This window comes from Trichechus manatus, unplaced genomic scaffold, assembly GCF_000243295.1.
Source record: "Trichechus manatus latirostris isolate Lorelei unplaced genomic scaffold, TriManLat1.0 scaffold00164, whole genome shotgun sequence".
In the NCBI taxonomy this organism is placed as follows: domain Eukaryota; kingdom Metazoa; phylum Chordata; class Mammalia; order Sirenia; family Trichechidae; genus Trichechus; species Trichechus manatus.
The window spans coordinates 6,043,731-6,066,889 of NW_004444100.1; the positions used below are offsets into that span (position 1 = coordinate 6,043,731).

At 34.4% G+C, this 23,159-nt stretch overlaps 1 protein-coding gene across 1 annotated transcript in view; it reads left to right on the forward strand.

Annotated features, from left to right (window-relative positions):
* TRHDE (thyrotropin releasing hormone degrading enzyme) overlaps window positions 1-23,159 on the forward strand; it is a 433,889-nt gene that overhangs the window by 323,046 nt on the left and 87,684 nt on the right. Inside the window, exons 8-10 of the mRNA XM_004386459.2 lie at window positions 15,268-15,333; window positions 15,983-16,170; window positions 22,032-22,120. Of these exons, the coding sequence (XP_004386516.2) occupies window positions 15,268-15,333; window positions 15,983-16,170; window positions 22,032-22,120 (343 nt within the window). The remainder of the gene's footprint in view (window positions 1-15,267; window positions 15,334-15,982; window positions 16,171-22,031; window positions 22,121-23,159) is intronic.

Sequence of the window (23,159 nt, forward strand, 5' to 3'; positions counted from 1 at the left end):
CTGTTTTAAACCAATTTCAATAATTTTGTCAGGATTTAGGATAGGCAAAATTAGGAAAATGAAATGAACAGTGACCATATTTCACTCACTAAATAACCACACTCCAGTTTCTTATGGTCTTGTAATCTCCAGTCTCCTCTTTGAATGGGTTGGGTTAGCTATGTCAGGGTGAATCAGTACTAGTGCTATGTCTAAAATTCCTAAATGTGTAAAGTTATTGCTCTTCTAAAATGAACTCTGAAGAAAAAAAAAGAGAGGGAAATTTACTATTATAAAAATGTTTTACTTTTTAATTAACTTAAGAATTTTAAACTTTTGGTTAGCATGATCATAACTGTTGGATCTTCATTCTACTCCCTTCACCCCCATCCTCCTAGGATATGATAAGTGCAGGGAGAAGAATCTAAGCAGCAGTTTGCCTAAATTGCTTTTAATTTAAGATCAACTATGCATAGGCATCTGGAGAGTGAGCTTATATGGTTTTCCAACCCTGGATTTCTTCCTAGCGATGATTCCAGTGAGTACTGATGGTGAAGAAAACAACTGCATGATACATTACCAATGGGGACTTAAACAGAGGTAATGAGAAATGCAGAAGGCAAGTCAGCAGTAACCAGAAACTCTGTATTGCATCCAGGAACAAGTTACACTTTTTATATATAATGTAGTGCTTACCTTTACAACCTCATTTTTGTCTGGGGTATAAACATCTTCAACCAGCTTCCTAAATCGTCCTTATAGAGAAGCTAGCAAAAGCTTTTGGTGGCTCTGTGTCTATATTTATGCTGTTTTCTCATTATAATACCAAAATCATAGCAGATTTCTCACTGGCAGGGTGCTAGAGTGAAGTATGTGCAGTGTAACCTTGTTTCTGTCCTCTCCTACACTTGCACAAACTTCAATGCCCAATGCTGTTGACTTTCTTTTCCCATGTGGTAACTACTATATAAATATAATACTATTTTGCTCTAATTTTTATTTCTCTCTCTATAAGTTCTTCGTGATTTTACATGTCCCCTCGAAATCTCCCTTGCTCCTCTAATTCCAATAAAAACTGCCTACCACACATCTTTTGGTAATAGTTGCATTTTTCATGTACTAGGGTTCTTTTTTTTTAGATTTTATTGTGCTTTAGGTGAAAGTTTACTGTGCAAATTAGTTTCTCATTCAAAAATTTACACACAAATTATTTTGTAACATTGGTTGCAATCCCTGCAATGTGCCAGCACTCTCCCCCTTTCCATTTACACCCCTGATTATCCGTGTTATGCTAGGGTTCTAGTTGTTTAAATGCATATATATTAATTTTTACCCATAGGTAGAAGTGCTTATGGTTAAAATACATGTATGATCAACAAATTAGAATCTATTCCTTTTAGGATATTTTTATAATTTAGATTAAGTTCCTGTAGTTCTAATTCTATGTAAATGTTACAGTATTACTTTTAAAGTAAGTAATTCAGGTGATGATCCTTTTGGATAGAACTTTTTAAATTACTTGAACCTTTTTTACTTCATTTTTATTTATTTTAATCTCCCTAATTACATTTTTTTCTTATTCTCTGATGATTACAGTAATACAGTAGTAAAGCTATAATTATGAAACTCTCAGATAACATTGATTGGCTCAGTAGCTATTAAAAAATAATTAGTACATAGTACTATTGCTTTTTCTTTTCAAACAAAACAATGTTTTAATGATTTAGACTTAGTGGTAACACTCTTCACGTTGTTATGAGTCAACATCAGGGAATTGAAATTATGAAGAAAGATCATTGTTAAGCTTGATATACACTCAAACCCTGAAATCCATGTCACAAAATGAGTCACCTTCCTCCTCATCCATTGAGGGTAATTTAATATCATCTAAAATATGGTTGAATATAAGAAGGTTTCTCTTGATTAGCATTTAACTGCTCTTTTCCATAAGGTAACCTACAACGAGATGTTTTGGCTCCAATTATCAGGGTGGAAATTGCTTATGCAAATTAATGTAAGGCAATGAGGTGTGGATAAAAAGCAAAAGGGAAATATTATTATTGGTTTGTGCTCATAAAATTCTGATAGCCTGAAGGTAATGACAGGCACAAAGCCATAGGGATTATTAGTAGCAAAAACATACTCAATAACTTGTGTTCCAGTGAGTTGTTATATGTTAACATGTGTATGCAGGCTTTTTATTTGGTATCTGCAGACTTACATTTGTGAAAGACTGCTTCCTGCATATAGGTTTTCATGTAAATAAAAAGTCAGAAAATAATAGAGGAACAGAGACAGTGTGTCAAAGTTAATTTCCTTTCTGAGGAGATGGTATTATGTTTTCATCCAGATGGTGGCTCAGTCTTATTTAATCTAAAATGAATGACCGCAGACAATTTCTGCTCAAATGTCTCTGTGTTTCACTTAAATGCAGTGCAGTTTTAGATAGGTGATAGGGAAAATGGTTAACACATGATAATAATGTTTTGTAATCAGTCAGAACCATGTAATAATAATGTCATCATTACTGGTTCTAGACATTTGGATTTGACCAAATTAGCGTTTATTAAAAACTTAACTACAAAGCTAAAATTAATGAGCATGTAAAAGAGAAAAAGATTGAATTTTATGGAAAGATTCCATGATTTGAGAACCAAGAATTTCATCTCCAATGAAAGACAAGTACTTTTTTAAAAATTAAATAGCAATAGCTATTTATATTTATAAATAAAAAAGAAACAACTTCATCAGTTTCAATGAATTTGTTTATTTACAGATTAGTGATTGAATCCTTATCATTTTACCTCTGAATTTCATGGTGTTAACTGACCTCTGCAGCTACATGTAATTAACTAAAAAGCCTTTACTATTAAAGATATATATCTCCATTTGTTCATCCTGCAGATATTTTCCCTGCTCAGTGGGAGGCCATATAATTTATATTTACTGGTTATTTTTTTACCAGTTAATTAAGGCATCAAGATATAGTATACATTTTAGCTAGTACAGTTAGTACTATAAAATAATGTCTTTGATTGCTTTATTTCAAATGTTTCTGTGAAAGTATTAGATTTATTTAGCAGATGGATGCATATAAATATATGTATATTGGAATGCACATAATTGAATGCTCATTTGCAAAATATGCACACACTTGGCTGCACCTATCTAAAACCGTAGACACTTCTTTGTAGACACATCCATTTGGTCAGATTGCTAGTTCAGAAGTACAGTAAACTTGCCTTGGAGGCATTTTTCTCTAACCTATTTAGCTCCTGCATCAGCAGTTTTCTTCCTTTTCCCTTTCTCGTTTATTTTTCCTCTCATTTTATGTTCTCTTTTCTCAGAAAGTGCCTGTGATAGTCTAAAACTACCTACTGGGCAATGTTACAAGTGTTGACACTAACAAAACCAAAAGATTTTTAAGTTGCTATTTTTCCTTTTTAGTCATATTTTCATAGTTGCTTGATGGTTCTATTACAAAATGTAATACTATTAATATGCTATAGATGTCCCATAATATATTTAAATTTTCTCCTATTTGTGACCATCTAATTTTAGAATTTTTTGTTAAACAGCTTTTTAATAATCTTCAAAGTATAGATTTTTTTCCCCCTTATATTTTAGATTGTCTCTTCGCATACATTCTTGGAAGCAAGCATATTACCAAAATTTTCCTCCAAAATGTTAGACTAGTAGATAATGCTATCAGTAAAGCTTGAAGCTCTGTTTTTATAATACATTAAGCAAACAGCATTGGGTCTTTATATAATTTTAAAATAAATTTCGTAACTAAAAAAAATCCCACTGTTATTTTAGTGTATATATTTTTATCATAAATGAGGCTGAATTTTTTCATATATTCTCTTCTTGCATTTCACTTTTTTTATTTACTGTTTTATGAAGTTTTTATCCAGGTGTTTTATCCATTTAAAAATTGAAAGTCTTACTCTCCTTTTTATAACATTGTATAAATGCATACACAATAACAGTAATGAACTTTAACATATTTACTGCAAACATCTTTTTTTCCCTGTGATACCAAATATGTCAAAATCATTGTCATGAAGAACCATGTGTTATGAGTTAGCGGCTTAAAAGAACTGCTGTAAAGACTGATCATAAGTTATGTATTTGGAACCTCGCTTACAAAAGGACCAAATGCATTCAAGACCCCATTTTGATCAGTAGTGTTCTACCTTTCTAATTCAGTCTCATGGAAGAGAGAACTTCATGTTAGCATGACATAAAGAAATGGTGGTATCGTTTGTTTTACTCAATCTGATTTCCATTTGCAAGCAGTCTCCTATATCCATCTTCTCTCTTCTGCTCAAGACCTCTCCTTGTGATTACTTTACAGATGTTTTTTCACATTTAAGAACACTAACACATTTAAATGTAAAAATCACTTGTTAATGCTTTGTGCTAACACAGCAAAATTTACGATTTCTTTTCCTACACCAGAAGCTTTACTTAGTTTTATGTCTACAGCCCACATTTATGACCAATCAGACATTTGTTTATTCTAAACATACTTATTACACACTTGCTCTATGTCAGACATCATGTTAAGTACTGAGTATTTAGTACATGCTGTACACAGCAGATACAGTACATTTTCCTGTGAATCATATAATATGGTAAGAGAGACGCAAATAAGTAGGAAAAATCAAATATGTGTTGCTCCATGTGATAAGTTGTGTGAGGAGAAAATAGAATGCTATGGGAGAGTGGGAGGAGGAGGCAACTTTAGATTGAGTGTTCAGGAAATCCTTCTTGAGAAAATGGAATGTACACTGAGGTCTGAGGGATGAGAAAGAGCTTAGGGGAGATCATCCAGGAAGAGAACAGAGCTTGTGCAAAGGGCTCAGGCAAGAACATATTGAGCATTTTTAAGGAAAATAAAGAAAACAGTGTGGATGAGCAGATTTGTAAGGATTAAAGACTAGGTGAGAGACAAGGGTAGGAGCCAATCATGTGGTACCAAAGTAGACTGTGCAGAGAAAGTATTATTCTAAGTACAGTGGGATGCTGCTAAAGAGTTTTAAGCTGAGATGTGACATGGTTCAATTTTTATTAAAAGGTATCTATCTACTTTCAAATAATGCATTGGGTCGACAGACCAAGAGAGGAATTAGTTAATTAGGAGAGTATTTTAGTATTCTAGTGAAAGATAATGGAGGCTTAGATAGGATGTCGGTAAATATACAGAGACATGGATGGATTCAAAATGTATTTTGAAGGTAGAATTAACTGGACCTAGGAATAGATTGGATGAAGAGTGAGGTGTGAGAGCAGAGGGAGAGAAAGTAATCAAGAATGCTTTTGAAGTTTCTGGTTTGAGGGCCTGGGATCAAGGCCTGAAGGATTGTAACAGCTGGAGTTTCAGAGAAGAGTAGGGACCACCAAAGGAGACTGAGATGGAACAGCTGCAGAGGCAGGCAGAATACCAAGTATATAGTGTCACCAATGCCAAGAGAAAAACGTGTTTCAATAATATGAAAGTCATCAACAAGGTTAAATGTAACCAAAAAGTGGAGTAGAATAAAGACTGAAGTGTTGCTTTTGGCAGTACGCAATTTTATTAGTTTCAGTGGAATAGGTTAAAAGTAAATGGGAAATTTAGAAATGGAGACAGTGTATGTAGAGTAATATTTAAGGAAATTTGCCGAAGAAGGATATTAGAAAAATGAGATCAGTAGCTAGCAGGAAATAAGGGCTCAAAGGAGGCTTTTGTTTTGTTTTTAAAGATGGGAGACAGTTGTACTAGCTGTAGACTGATAGAGAAAGAGAGGGAGGGTTTGTTAATGGCAGAGAAGTAAGAGATAACTCTGGAATCTCACTCCTTGAGAAGGAGAAAGGACCAGTCTTTAATAGGAGAGATGCTTCCAGTAGGTTTGGAGATTCGCTAATGGGAAAATGAAGGAGTTCCTTTCGGATGATTTCTATTTTTTTTCAGTGTTGTTTGAGACAAGGGTCAGTAGCTGAAAGTGAGGTGAGGGTAGGAGGTGAAAAGTTTGAACATTGAGGATTGAGAATGGGGAAGCACGCCTACTGAGTGCCGATTGAGTTGGGTGATATTCAGCTGCATGATTGCAGGTTTGGAGAAGACGAATGCTTGAATTCATCCAGGATTTGGTTTTTGTCAAGTTGTATAATTGAAGAACAGAACTGCAAAGGAGAGGAGGCTATTTGCCAGGAATTGATTAAGATGAACTATGAAATCTAAGGAAAGTGAAGACAGGAAGGATCTAATAGACAAATGCCTTCTGTTAAGAATAAGAAGAGAAAACAATGTATTAGCATAGTGTGTATGATTTTAACACTGAATAATAGAAATCTCCCATGCCTCTGAGCATATGGGAAATTTAATCTGTCCTTATTGAATTTCCCTTATGCCCATTAATGTGAGAAAGTTCAAGGGAGCTTTATCAGCCCAGAAACGTGGGAAAGAGCCGTCTGGTCTCCACCACGTTGATAGGCAGTCGTATTGATTTCATGGAGTCGGCTGAAAAGTGAATGGAAGAGAAGTGGAGATAGTGCGTGTTTTTTGAGTGTTTTTTTGAGTGTTTTGTCCAGACCTTTCTGATCACCTGAACGTTAGTGTCTTTGCTGATTCTGTATCAGTTTTCCATGGGGATATTGTACTAATGAACCTAATTAGTGTCCGCATTCCCTGGTCTACCCATCAGTGGTCTCGTCACTTCAGTAGAGTTCTAGGTAAAAGGAAGGTACTAGACCCCACAACTTGAAGAACCCCCCAGCCCCTTTTCTTCTCCAGACTTAGCGGGAAATCTTCTAAGCTTTCCTCAGGTATAAAGAAGCTTTGGTTTCAACTTTTTTCCTGCTTCACGTGTTTATTCTTTTCCGCCTTCGGGTTAGTTCGTATAAATTCCTCTCATTGGACCACTAGAATATTTTGACTTCTCTTGGAGATAGGGTTGAAGAAGGAGATGGTCACCCTAGACTTTTTGTTTTTCTTTTGTTGAACTTGCTCTTAAAATAGCTAATGTTTCTTGGGTCTTTGTGTGGCATACCTTTTTTCTAAATACTTTACTTGTTTCATGCCATTTTCTGTTCACACACTTATCAGGTAGGTATTAGTATTCTCACATGGCTGGTAAGGGCCAGCTAGAATTATTATCTAGTTCTTCTTAATATACACACCAATTATTTCTCAACTAAATTGCATTTTCTTCTCAACTAGTCACCAGCACTGGGTGCTGAGTGAGAACAGGGGTGGGGAGGCGAACTTCATGGACACAGCCTACAGTCAGTGGCATCTTGATTCAGAAGAGGCAGTGCATTTTGACCACCCAGGACATAATTTATCTGTTTCGTGAGCTTGTAGTGGTCAAAGCCCTTTATCAGGGCATTCAGAAAAAACAATTCGCAAACTTCAGTTTTCCCGAGAGATTCATTTAATGTTTAACAATATTTCAGGCTAGCAGTAAAAGTGAGAAGTGGGGATTTTTTAGTACCCCAGAACATGTCGATAGATTATTACATTCACACTATTTCACTGACAGGTGTAGGACTATTTCAGGTTGTTCTAGAACATAGTACAAATCCAAAAGTAGCAATATTGCCTCTCTGGCAGTGTGCCTGCATGCTGAGGCATTGATGGTACGATCTATAATTAATACATAAAAGATAGTATAAAAACAAAACTGGTGTGAGAATATGCCACTGTCTGTAATTAAAACAAACAAATAAGCAAACTAAAAACATTTTATGTGCTCGCAGTTTGTTTTGAGTGAAAGTTTTCTGAGTTTCTGCTATATTTAACAACTCCTTATATAAAAGTATACTAATTTTGCAAACTCTCATTAGGTGGAGTGATAGATTTTTAAAGCATGCAAAATCCCATTTTGTTCCTAGAGAAATATCTGGATCCTCCTATATCCAAGCAAGATACTTATGAAGATAAATTTAGGGTAAACACAGATTTAAAAAATTAAAATCAGAGTGGCATGCAAATGATAATGTAACTGACTTTCAACTGCTGTTCTATGTATTCAAATAACTTAGCTCCTAAATGCCACCTCTCTGTTATCATGTCTGCTGGCCAGAAACCCCCATACCTTGAAAAGTTCCTATTATACTGGGTTTCCTTCTGAGAAGCTTATTTTACTATAATTTAATGATAAAGAAAAGTTGTATTATCATTTATGCCACTTTATTCTTTGGTTCTTATCTACTGTAATTAAAAAGTGAACATTACTTATTTTATTTTTGTATCATGCTTTCTCAGTGCTTTGCTACTCAGTTTTACTTAATCTCATAATCTCCAACTAGTCTCCAGGCATTAACCAAAATATAATATATTGGTCCATAGTCTAGCTTTCTTGTGTTTTACTTGGTCATCTGTCACTGTTTTAGTCTCCTTGCTTCTCTTTCTCAAGGTCAGGGATTGTGACACATCCTCTGAAGTGCACAGGCCAGGCTTCAAATAGATTTTATCCCACTCTTGGGTGACATTGCTGTGATCTGGCAGCTTTTTATCTGTTTTTGTTGTTGCTCATGGATCCTTTCAAGATTATCACACTCTAAATAATCACATACTTACAAAGATTTAAGTTCAGAACTTACGGTCCACAGTTTAAGAGCCCTTGCTCTAGCTTTTTTAAAAACAAAAATTTAGCATATTATTATGATTTATTTTGTCACTCTATGGGCACCCTGGTCTATGGAGCTTTCTGTACTTTCTGCATTCCTTTTCATTTTCTGTGTGTGTCTGTTTTCATTCAACTCTCGTTTGCCTCTTTAAAAAAAAAAGTATCCATATTTTCCCCCATACCTCCTATTCGTAACACAAAATGACAGTCTAGTACGTATTAGATTTACTAATAAGAGCTTGGTATTTTTTATTTTGTATAAGTTATAAGAGATAGTTTATATTTTTCTTTCTGCAAATTACCAAGAAAATTTAAAGGTATTTTTATTTGTTTTGTTTTGCTTATGTTACCCATTAGTATTACATCAGTCAGGATTTTGGGTTATGAGCTACAGAAGCAAACTCTGGCTAAATGACACAGAAAGCATTTATTGGAAGGGTGTACGGTTGCCTATTGAATCAATGAGAAGGCTGGATAACTAGGCTTAGGAAATACAGTAGGAATTAAAGGATACTCAGAAATGAAGAAACTTAGTCAAGGTCATGCTATAGGAGTGCAAGGTTCAGTTGCTGCCATTATCATGACTGCCACTCAACCCTAAATGTCACCATCACAGGGAACACTTTTTCAACTATCCCTACTTCTTTGCATTACTCCATTAGGATTCTCAGCCCTGGGAGGAAGCATCCAGTTATCTGAGGACAGGGCACAAGCCTATGTTTATTTGCCAGAGAGAATGGAAAGGGACCATGTAGCATTTTGTCCCTTCCATTTCAATAGTGGGAGGCTGAGCCTTTGCTTTCTTGCAAGATTTCGTAGTGACTTATTGCCCCCATATAAAAGTGGTGTTCAAATTTTGGAAAGCCCCAAAATGACAAATGCCCACTACAAATTTTTTTAGGTAAAATTATTCTTGATAGAAAGAAATAATATTTCAAATCTCTGTTTCAGCCTTCTTGTCACATAGAAAAATCAATGCCTGAATTTACCGAGTATTTCTCAGACTAGTCTTCCAAGTAGATGGCATCCTACTCCCAGTGTCACTGAGGCCCATACTTGTGCCCCGTCTCATTGTAGAAAACACTGTTGGTGATCTACTCATAAACTAGTCTCCTCTTCTTATTCATTAACTGAATTCTGATTTTGTTCAACTTCTTGCCTTCTTCTGTACAGCCATACACTTCCAAGGACTGGATCCTTCCTTGTGTAAGCCCAAAACAGTATTCCCCAGAGCTGCAGTAGCATGTTTTGGCTAGATTTATTAAATAATGATTATATTATCTAACTCATATACAATTCTGACAGAAGAGAACTGTAGAGAGTTTGCAGTAGGAATTAAAGGAAAGGTTTCTTGATTATTGAAAAGAGATTGGCAGAAAGAAATTCTGTCCTTTCTTTGAACAGTGTCATGTCTGAATCTCATGTTTGGCATTGCTACAGCCATGTAGCCACAAACCTGAGAATGAATTCAAACATAAGGATGGGGCCAAAACAATTCCGGAGGAAAGAAGCTGCATCTCTACCATACCTATTTATAAAAGGAAAGAATAAACTTTATCATTTTAAAAGCCATCTGAGGGTGGATTTTTTCTTTTTTGTTGTTATTTGCAGCTAAACACATATAGAACAATTCATGTATCTTTGGTTTTTATTGAATGATTCCTCTGTATCCTGAGGAACAAACTACCCATGCAGTTAATTCTCTGTCCTAACATGCTGAAGGACTCATTAATAGGAGAGTAAGTATTCCATAACTATTTCTGTGTAAATCTTAAAAGATAATAGTGCTTTACTTCCTCAGCTCACCATTTTTACTTTTCTCCTGACCTTTATTACTCCCATTGGCTTTTATACATGAAACGTTATGAACCATATCACTTGTTAGCAAAGAAAGTAAAAAAAAGGTCTTACATCCAATCGTTCATAAACTTATGATGATATCACATGGAATTGCAAATATACCAATGCAAATTATATACTGAGAAATATGCACTGAAAAAATGAAGTTTGTTCTATATTGGTGTCTAAATGTAACATGTTTGGGTAATCTGATGTGTATAGTAAATCTCTTTTTACTGTATTGTCAGTTATTAACAGAAAAGCATATTGACTAAGGAGAGTCAGAAATTACACACATACCCATTTCAAGACACAATTATTTTCTACTTTGAATTTTTGGTGATACCATGTGTTTTCATTAACAGAAAGCATACTGAATCAAGGAAGATTTCTGAAATTTTATTATGAAATATGGATTTCGATACATATTTTCTGGGGCACATATGTCCCCAAAATGTTACAATTTTCAACATGGGTCAATACGTACATTTGGTTACATTGGACAACTCTGATTTTCCAAATATCCACACACACACACACACATACAAAACCAAACCTACCAGGGCTCCCTAACTATCACACAAAAAGCTATACATATGCTTACAAGGATTATCTAGCTATATAAAAGCCAAAAGAGACAAAAGTTTGACCCAGTCATACTTCCTGGATACAGTATGTCATACCTAAGCCTTCTACCTTAGCGAATTTTTGCCAAAGAACGTTTCTTTCATTTTTCACTGTTATACAAGCCCCCACTGGAGGGCAGCATATACTTTTAATGGGACAGATCGCCTCCTGGGAAACCTTAGAACTCAAAAACATTTGTGGGTGCATTCTGTCCTAAGAACCATGAAAGGATATTGAGTATCTATTGTATATCAGATTGAGAGCATATGTGCTGGTTAAACAGTGATAAACAAGAATAACTGGGTCCTTACCTTATGGAGTTTATAGACTACAGACTAAGCAGTTAAACTAAATAGGCAATTATAACACAGTGTATTAAATATGCTTACATGATGCAAGGTGTGAGAATGTAAGAGAGGAGCTTAACTCAGAATTAGGAAGGGAGTGGAAGTGGGCAAGCAAAGATTCTTGGAGGAAATGCATTAAAGTTGAGTCATGAATGCTGAATTGAATTTAAATAGGCAAAGGAGAAAAGGTATGTGTAGAGAACTAGAAAAGAGACAAAATATGCATTAGGCATCTTCAGAAACCTGAAAGTGGCTAAACTGAGGCGGGGGCAACAAGGTAACAAGTTGGATTGAGGAAGTACAGATGAACTAGTTCATGAGGGATGTTTTTAAGTGATGTTAAGGTGTTTGGACTATATGCTGAACGCAGCAGGGATTCATGTGCATATTTGACGAGTATTCTGGCTGTATGGTAGATTTGAAAGGGACAGAGCAGAAGCAGTGGCAACTGAAGTGACCCAGGTAAGATGCTGTAGAGTATAGAGAGGCATCCTAGAGGAAGACTTAGGATGCCAAATCAGTAAAGGAATCATTACTTGAATGTGATGGGAAGGGAGAAGGAGGCATCAAAGGTTTAGGTTCATCACTAGGGGAAGGCCCCCAAGAGGATCCAGTATGGTTTAGGTTCATCACTAGGGGAAGGCCCCCAAGAGGATCCAGTATGGGGGAGGACGATGAGTTCAGTTTTGAACATGACCCTTAGTTATCAGTCAGGAGGCCAGTGGATATTGAAAAGGCAGCTGTGAACACAGGTATGGGGTTTGGATATGGAGTGGAGTCTCTGAATTCCAGTTTTCTGATTTATTAAATGATGATTACATTATCTAACTCATAATATGGTTATATGAATTAAATATGAAAAAATAAAGAAATTCACAGAGTGCTATTCTAATTTTATAATTTTCATGTGCTACATTCCTTAATTATTATTGTTAATGATACTTTTCCTTCTGTTACTCAGTTTTCCAGTCAGTAGCCTGAGATGATTAAAAAGATTATTATAGCTGATATCTATGGAATACTTACTGTATACTAGCCCCTCTGCACTATTCTAAGCACTGTACATATAGTAAATCATTTAATATTCATAAAAACTCTGTCCAGTAGGTACTTCTATTATTCTGGTTTTATAGAAGAGAAGACAGGCACAGAGAGGTTAAGCAACTTGCCCAAAATCAAACAGCTGGTGAGTGCTGGAGATTAGATTTGAACCAAGGCACTCAGTCTCTAGTTCCTGTTTTGTTTAATACCCTTTTAATTTTGAATCAGTTTATACTGCTGGATATGTCCCTTAAGAATATTCAAGTGGTCATCTTTGTTTATTCTTTTCAATAACTCTATTATTTTGAAAGAGCTAGGATAGATAGCCCATAATTCTTCTTACAGCTGATATTAAAACATTATACTTTATACATTATACTACTTTGTATCGTAATGTCATATCTACTGCTAATTGACTTTCATACCTATAAATATAAGCATAGATTTCCATTTCAGATTCATATCCAGTCATTTTCATATTCATTGACTGGTAGATTTGAAAGGAACTTAAAGTCTTCTTATTCAATCACATACCAAATATTTGAATTTATTTTGCCACATCGTTGTTGGACCAAGACAAAAGTTCAGTCACAGGGACCTACTCAAATTACTTCTCATTATTTGCAGTTGTTCTCAGTTACCTTTGGTCTACCGCTCTTCTCCATCACCTAGAAAGATGCCTGGCACATGCTAAGTGCTTCATACATTTTGTGGAGATGAAAGAACAAATGAATACCATGTTTCTTAGTGAGCATGCTGACTATCCTTTAAGTTTCTTTGTAATTCTCCAAAGACAAAGCAAAATTTTGTAGTTCAAAATATGCATATCTTTGTGCAAGAGAAAGGCTAGAATAGCTAAGGAAAATATATTTTTGGAAAAGAGGGTTGACGTGTATAGAATTCCAGTAACATGTGAATATTGGGACTGCTGGGATTCCAAGAAAACATGCTATCTCTTTCCTGAACACCAAGCCAGGCATTTTAGGAGCTGCTTCTTAAGCCTGGGTAATTGCCATTTCAGCCTAGTTGAATCTTAAATTTGAGCCTTATTCTGAATTGGGAAGGGAACAAAGAACTCAAGCTAATGGTCAAAATTGAACCAAGAGCCAACTCATATTAAGTTGGACAGTCTATAACTTTTATGCTCTGTCTCCAAGGAGAAGCCTGTAGTTGTGTTTTGGCTCCTTCAAGGTCCAGTTACTGTTTGTTTGCTCCCCCTTTTGTATTATCCTAGCAGTACTCTCCATAAACAGAACCCAATATTAAACTGTTTAATTTAATCTTTTTATTGTAGGATCACTTAAATAAAATTCAAATTTGTGTTTCATGATTTCCATTGTTCTTAAATGTATTCAGATGCCCCCCCCCACAAAGAAAAAGATAATGATTTTGACAGCTAAATCTGAAATAATTTATTTAAATCCTGGTCCCAGGATTCAAATAGAAAATGCCTCATATGTCCTGTCCAAAGCTAAACTTCGGGTTCAGATTGGTTATTCAAGGGTATATTTTTTCAATAAATTTATTGGTAGCACCTCTTGACAACGATGAATCTGTGGTTGCTTAGTCAGTGTTGGACATTGTTTCTCTAGGCATGGGATTAAGTGGGAGCTGTCATTAGCTCTGCTGTTAGTTGCCAACAAAAGCTGAATCTGTCACAGGTGCTACAATTTGTATTTCAGAAAATTTGCTTCCCCAACTTTAATTATCCCCAAAGTATTCCACTTTACATAAAGTACTGAATTGAGTCAGCAATTTTTTTTTTAGTTTCAGTACTGTGATGTAAATGAAGATTTTGTCTATTACCTACATGTTGTAGAGATGAAGGAATTTCAAACGAAGGAGGAGACTTTGTTTTACACTGTAACATACTTTATTTCATTCCCCCACTTTGAAATCAGAAAAACTTAATGCCAAGTAATCATAAGCAAATGACACATTCACAATGGCATAAACCATACCCCTTAGAAAGAAGCAAAGCCTGAAATCAGACAGAAAGGTGTGTAGATTTAGCTAATGGTTGGGAAGTCCTAAGCTCAAAAATGTTGAATACATTTAGAACTTATTTTTTAATTAAATAAGAATAGCCGCTTCAAATTAAAGCAGTGTTCATCATTTTTGTAATAGGCATCCTCTCCTTTGCAGAGATGGTAGGAGAGGTTGTAGAGACAATCCTCACTCTTTTGGCAAACCAATCCCTCTTAACTGTTTGGCTTTTTCACTGCTAAAGGCATGGGGAAACCACATACTCTGTGGCTGAATAAACAAAAAACACCAGATCCCAACTTGACCAAACATGCCAACTAGGTATCTGGTAAAGTTCACACATAAGCACATATTTTTTCATTGCATAATCATCCTTGGGATGTAAATTTTGAGTACAGTCAGAAAAAGTAAATATTTTCAGCGTAAACCAGTCAGAGTTCTTTTAATTCTATAATTTTTTTCAATCCTTTAATATGAAAGACTGATAGGCAAGTTTCCCCTAAATATGTCACTGGAGAGGTAGTTTCTTCCAAATTGGCTGAGGTTGACTTGACAAATTAGGGGAAAATCTTTGACCCCAGAAATCTGTAAGTGATTATGATTTTGAAAATCATTTTTTTAAAGATCAGTATTGTTTGAGGAATTAATTAGAAAATATGTTATTGTTAAATCTCTTTGGAATATTTTAAAATTAGATTCTTAATCTTTTTGAGTCTTGGTATTAACGCAATTTCAACAAATAGAATTGGTTAATTGAATTGAGAAATGAGTATGTTTACTGGTAATTGCTTAGCTTTTGAATTGTAATTGCACCTTTATCTTCTTTGTAGGATTATTTAACCATTCATAAGTATGGCAATGCAGCCAGAAATGATCTCTGGAATACACTATCGGAGGTAAAGTATAGGAAACGTGGACAGCAAAACCTCTCCTTAAATATTTGAATTGAATTTATAAAACATTCGTAACTTTTGACACTGACAGTTTATTTTCACTTTGTGCATTTCCCTTTTTTCCCATATTGCTTATTTGTTTTATTTTTGATATAACATATTATAAAGATAATGGGATTTAAATTTAACTACGAATGGTAGTAAAAGATACCTTGCCTACTTTCAAAAATGATAATATTTCTGAAATATAATTTATTATGTTCAGATATTCATACTAAAGTGAGAAATATTTAAAGTTTTAAAGAAATATTTTCTTCAATCTATGAATGACAAATGTTTAAGTGTGCCTACTAGACACACTGGGGATGCCTGATGATGCCGCCAAGTACTTGCTATACCAGTAAAATGTATTTATCCTCCATTATGTAAAAACTTTAATGCTAATAAAACTTCCATTTCTTTATATATATGCATGAAGTTTAACTTAAGGTGAGAAGACTAATTTTACTAGCACATTATATTAGCTTCACTGATTTTAAATGTTTCATATTTTTAGGTAAATTGTAAAGGTAAAAATGAAAATGGGTTAATGTTAATTATGTTTATAATTCATGCTTAGAAAAAACTAATTTATACAATTTTTGTTTTAAAGGCTTTAAAAAGGAATGGAAAATATGTAAATATACAAGAAGTAATGGATCAGTGGACACTCCAGATGGGTTATCCTGTTATCACAATCTTGGGAAATACAACAGCAGAAAATAAGATAATAATTACCCAGCAACGTTTTATTTATGATATCAGTGCTAAAACCAAAGCACTTACACTTAGAAATAGCAGGTACAACTAACTCTCTTTTTTATGTGAAAGTACTCACTTTCATTCTTACTTTTTACTTTGCATTTTTAATATTTTTAAAACTTTGAAAACACAGTTCTGAAATGTTGCAAGTGAAGAATACTTTTCATTTCTTTATTTACATATGTTATTTTCATTTTGATTCCTCTAGCTACTGCCACCCTCAGGACATTTTAAACCTCAAGTTGACAGTGTACCAGAGTCATTTTGTTTAGGAAGACACAATTTTAAATTATTGTGGTAATTTTAAAATATAAGGTGTGTTTTTCTTTGTTTTTTTTTGTTTTTGCTTTTCCTTAGAATGTTTATTGAATTAATTTCAAGAAAGTTAAGGTGTATTGAAGTGAATTGAATGGAATTGAACACACTTGAGATTTATAAAACAAAAGAGAACAGAAACAAATAATCTAGAAAAACACATTAAAAGGAAAAAAAATAGTGTCTGAGCCAAAGAAAACTCAAACTAAATACCTTAAGATGATCTAAGCATCAGTGCCACTTAGTCCTAAAATATATTCTGGTTTCCTCATTTTTAGTGTTTAAAACTACCAAACAGACAACATACATGGAATTTTGATTTGCTGTTTAACTTTTTTTGAAACTCTTATTTAATTACTGGTAATTCAACATGTGGCAGTTATTTCTTATTTTTCTTTTTCATGTTTTCTGACTGTTTTATGTTTCAGTAAAGACTGAGCCAAGGGAAGAGAGTAGAACTTAAATCAGTCAGTTTCATTTTTTTATAGGGTGCCCTGGTAAGAGGTTGGTGGAGCTGAGGGGAGGGCAAGTATAGATGTTAAAAGTAATAAATAAAATGAGTTGTTTGCATTAAGTTACTCATGCTGTCTTCTATTACCTTGGAAAATTAGAAGTCTGACTTTATCATCCGTCAATATGTAGGAGATCTTGGGTACATATTAAATTTACTTTGCTATCTCTTTAGATGAATGGATATCATTCCGAAGTAAGCTAGCTCTGAATAGAAGTGAATAGAAGTGATTGAGAGATTCATGAATGTTTTTTGGGGACTAAATTTAGAATTCAATTTAAGAAAGTACTAAATCTTAAATCCTCTTCTTGAGCTAGATATAGATATAAGTGTAGGTGTAGGTATAGATATAGGTATAGGCATAGGTATAAGTATAGGAAGGGGCCCTGGTATCACAACTGTTAAGCACTGGGCTGCTAAGTGAAAGGTCTGCAGTTCGAACCCACCCAGTCACTTCACAGGAGAAAGACCTGATGATCTGCTTCCATAACAATTACAGCCTAGAAAACCCTATAGGGCAGTTTTACTCTGTCACATGGGGTCACTATGAGTCAAAATCTACTCGATGGCATCTAACATAGGTATAGGTATAGGTACAGGTAGAGGTATAGGCGCAGGTATACCGTGATAGGCCTTTAGCAATTTGTCCTTTGCAGTTAAACTGCTTGAACCCGTGGACTGCTGTATTTCCCTTCCACACTGTCAGGGCTTGACTCTGTCACTGCTTCTTCATCCAGCCTGGATTCCCCACAGCTGCCACATGCTGCTTCTGACCGTCCACCGTCTGGCCCCAGGCTAAACATGCACAGGCATCATCACTGGCCTTGCCAGGAAGTACATAAAAACTATTTGACTATGGCAAAGTTAGATTCAGGCCATGCCTTTGAGAATGATCAGTCTGACACAAACCTCACTGATGCAGAAAAACATAAAGGACATGCAGATGACAGAACAAATATTGAACAGAAATACTCTGTCAACCTATAACATGCATCAGATGTATCAGCTAGGAGTATGACTCTTTAAAAGGATAATTTCTCTCAGACTGTATAAGCATATGTAACATGTACAGCTTTGCTTTTGCTGGAGTTATAAAATTATGTGGACAATTTTGAACCTGAGACCTTGGCATATAAAATATTGAGTAAGATAAAAGGAACCCTGGTGGTGCAGTGGTTAAGTGCTCGACTGGTAACCAAAATGTCGGCACTTTGAACCCACCAGTAGCTCCATGGGAGAAAGATGTTGCAGTCGGCTTCCGTAAAGATGACAGCATTGAAAACACTATGAGGCACTTCTAGTCTGTCTTGTTGGGTCACTATGAGTTGGAATCCACGCAACAGCACACAACAGCAATACATGGCATTCCATTAATCTTTAAAAAATATTTTCTATTTTGAAGCAATACATTTCTCTTGAAAATTAGGTATTCCGTGTTTATATTGTTGATCATTTAGTCCACATTAACAATAACGTTGTTGTCAAAGCCTAAAAACCAATTCCATCTGCTCTTTGAATAGCCTTCCTAGCTCTTTACAATGCAAACAGTGGATGTATTAAAATTACTGCCCATATTTGCCAGAAATACTGGGAATTACAGATAATTTCTGAAACAATACAATAAATTCTTTGTCTTTATTTTTCTATGGGATAATTATCATTACCACATGCCTAGAATATTTTTAATGTATGCAGAAATTATGATTTCCACATATAATACGTAATAAATGTATGTCATAGCTATAATAACATAGAAAGGAAAGATCTTTTACATTACTGATAATTGCATAAAATTAATTAATGTGTTAGTTAATGGAGCCCTGGTTGTGGTGGCGCAGTGGTTAAGAGCTACTGCTGCTAACCAAAAGGTCGGCAGTTCGAATCTGCCAGCTGCTCCTTGGAAACCCTATGGGGCAGTTCGGCTCTGTTCTATGGGGTCACTATGAGTCAGAATCGACTCGACAGCAACAGGTCAGTTAATGTGTATAAGTGTGTGAAATATTTGTTAGAATTTTGAATCACAGGAAGCTGTGAATTTTGTAGCTTTTTTTTTTTTTTTTCCATTGTAAAGTTAGTGAACTGCAATGTTAAGTACTGTCTCCTTATTTGCTGTGGAACTTCTCAGAGTCGTGTGCTACAGAGAAGTCTACATATTTCCACAGTCATACATTCCTTCTCTTATCGACCCTGGTGGCAGCAATCTCTGGAGAGTTTTTCACAAAGTCTACATTAATGCTTTATTAAGTTTAGTAGAAATTTTTTTGTAATCATTTCTCACTCAAGTTAAACTTCACTGATTCTTTTCTACCTTAGCATAGTCATTAGAATAAACATTGCTTTATTATAAAAATGTGAACTACTGATGAAGAGAGGTAATCCTAGGAACTATTAAAGGAAAAAATATACTACAGGATCTTTCAAAATGCTTTTTTTTTTGTTTTTGGATTTTTGTTTTTGGCTTAAAATGAGATGTACAAATTTCAGGTTAAACATAAGCAGCCAGAACACAGTCTAATTTCACATTTTCATTTTTCTCATGCCTTTTAAGCATAACATACTGCATCTTAGATTTCTTTACAGCATACTACACAGGGCTCGTCACTCAACTGTGTTTAGTGTCTTCTAGCCTTTTAAGTTGTAATCATAGAAGAACATCATTACCATGCTTTCTTTGATTTTAAAGTGAAACTTATAAAAAGAACAAATATGTATTGTTTGGAAAGTTATGAAAAATAATTTAGATGGTCCTGACAATGTAGCAATCCAAAAATGAATACAGATTTCAGACAAGCTTGGTAACTTCTAGTGTCTAATTTACCCTTATGAGCAGGTATAGATTTTGGTTTTGTACATAGATATGGAGAGAGAAAAATTGCTAGGAAAATACAGAAGTCAGTTTTAAAAGTTTTACAGATGTCCCAATATTTGCATTCCAATGTCTTATACCTTACTTGCATCTGTACATGTGCTGAAATGACTACCATTTAGGAAATGTCCTGTATTGGCTGCAAGCAACATGTAAATATTGATATGGGTATCTTTTTCCTGTATTTTAGTGGCTTTTGCGGGACTTAAATATTGAAACATACCAATTTTTTATCATAATCTTTAGTTTATTTATTTAAAAGAATATAGTTTAAATACATGTAAAACTATAAATTTATTTATATTAATGATTTATAATTATGCTACAAGGAAGGTGAAATTATCCTTAAAGATCTTTAAATATCCTCCATTTTTTTATATTGCTTGCTCTTTAATTAATACTTATTTATCTTCACAATTTAGGTTGAGCCAACTTATTGTGGAAGATACACTTAAAAGTCAGGTTCATAAAGTTACATAAAGCTATGTCTTACCAATAGATTGGTCTTTTATTTTAGTTATATTCAATCCAATTCCATTCAATCTAATTTGAAAGCAGTTAGTTGAATGCCTCCCATTTCTAGGCTTTTGCAAGTACCCAAAAATGAACTTGTGTTTTAACTTGAGAATTAGATCCAGAGTTAGGCACTGTTGCCTGTTAACTTATTCCAATTAACCAAAAGAGATTCATTATCTTTAGAGAAGAACAGCTGTTAAAGAAGTAAATTCTCTGTGCCTTCCTCACAGTGAATCTATCGTCAAATATTTATGGCATATTTTTAGTTATACGTTAGGAGTTTGGAGGTATTTGTTAAGGAACTTACATTGTTCTTGTTCACTAACTTCTATCTGAAGAATCAAGACAGGCTAGGCTACTATAAATTGTTGTTTTCCTGACCAATTATGTAGAGTCAGTTCCAGTATAACATGGTGTCTCCCCAAAGTTGGCACTCAGAAATGTTTCTTAGATTAAGCACAGCATACGATTTTAAAATTCAGAATCTTGAAGGTATGATTTTGACTTTTCATGTTAGAGATAGTTGTTATAAAATAATGAATTTCTTCCTCTCTCCTATTTAGACATTTTACTATTACTGAATTCCTGTTTGTGAATTGTGAATGGAAGAAATGAAATAATAAAACAATCAAATTTCTCTGGACAGATTCAGAGATATCCTTCCCTGAACTCCCAAAAAAGACATATTCATTATACTACTATTCCCCAGGCACGTTCCCTGATTCTCAGTTCTCCAGTCACTCTTCCAGTTATTGCGCAGACAAACTGCATCTTCTCACCATACTAAAATAAAGAAATATTTTTCCCACACTAGATGTTGTTGTCTACTCCTGTTGCTAATGGTACAATAATAGGTCGAAGTAATCCAGTTATATTTCAAGAAAAAAAACAAAATATAGTCCTCAGACTTTTCGTAAGACCCATCTGGCATTTCTCTGACTAGTCATTTAAGATTAAATTGATATTACTTCATGTACAAGTATAAGCCTCAATTTTTACCCTATAAAGAGGCAAATATTAGAAAACGTTTCTCTTTAATAACTGAGACCCACAGCTGATCATTGAATGTTGGTGGATGCTCTGCCAAGCCATTTGGACATTCCAGTTAAGAAAACAGAACATTAAATGTGTCCCACAGTGTTCTTTGTATTGATACGGGTTTTAGGGGAACCTGGTTAGTTTTATTTTTAGTTCTGCTTGGCTGAGTAACCTTAGGTGTGCCATATTAACCTTTATGAAAATATGATAATAGTATCTCTCAGAATAGTTAGAGAAATAAATAAAGAGAATGTTGAAATGTGAATGCATAAAACCACTGAAATATTTATTAATCTCATGTAGAAACAAGTAGAAGTGAGTTATTTTTAGACTTTAATCAATATATGCTATGTATCATATGTATAGAGTTTAGCCAGTTGTAATTCCTAATGGAAAATGTAAATCTATTTTTTTGGCAAGTTAAATACTTAATTAGCACATCCCTTCTGTATTGAAGTTAAAATGCTTAAGAGGCTAAGTCTTCTTAGTGGCGTTGAAAGAGTAAATCTTCTTGGCTTAGTATCTACTTCTACGGCTGGGAATTTTTTTTTAGTTCCCCTAAAAAAGAGTAATAATCACACAGAAGATACATGGACATTTTTTTTTTTAATATGTAACCATTTTTATTCTTAAAGCTTCTCTTTTATTTTGCAGTTACCTGTGGCAGATTCCATTAACCATTGTGGTAGGAAATAGAAGCCATTTGTCTTCAGAAGCAATTATTTGGGTGTCTAACAAATCAGGTAAAATATATATATTCTCCCCTGAGGAACAATTTGGTTTCAGATAATCATTTAGAAACTTAAACTCTGGTTTCAGGTGTTATAAAAAAATGTGAATAAGAACAAATTAGAAAGAGAAAATGGAGAAATGATAATCTCTTCTACAAAATTAGAAAGAAGAACAGGATCCCTTTAGTATAGCTTCTAACTCATCTAATTTCACTCTGCCTATGTAATTCCTGTTTATTTGTTTCTTTGATGGTGAAGAGAAAATTTTAAAATATTTTTGTAGTACTAAACTTAGCTGTAATTAAAATATAAGCAGAACTCCCAATAGAACAGTGTATCAAATACTGAAGCACAAGCCACATTTTTAATCCCATTTCTTTATCTTCTCATTACCAGACTGTCTCTTTAAGGGATGGGAGAGGAAATATTCCTCATGGGATTAGATAATTATTGGCTAGAAGGGAGGGGCCTCAGTATTTCATCAAACCAAACCCTACATAGGGTCAAACCTCAAAGAGCAGAGAAGAAGGAGATTCTATTTTCTTTCCAAATATCTTCAAATAAGATTGTGGCCTATTTCAGTTCACCATCAGAAAGCTATTTCTTGAATCCAGTCTAAATCCTTCATTTTGGAGCGTGAACCAAATCCCTTTTACTTCTGTTTTCCATTGAAGTGGAGAAAAGCCAATTATCATCTTTTATGTAACACTCAAGCATAATGACGATTGTGAGGATGGCACAGTACCGGGCAGTGTTTCATTCTGTTGTACATACAGTCGCTATGAGTCAGAACCCACTTGGTGGCACCTAACAACAACAACAAAAACATATAAGCAGTTTGTTGGTAGTAAGATGGTCATATGTTTCTACATTTTGTTTTTCTTATTTCTTTCTCACATGCTTCTAGTTGATGATAGAATTCTATGTCATAAGCATAATTTTAAACTTCCACAGATCTTTTTGTTTTTTTTAAATAAGGTGAGGTATATGGCACAGTTCTACTCTGTCCTACAGATTGCTATGAGTTGGAATCAACTAGATGGCAATAGGT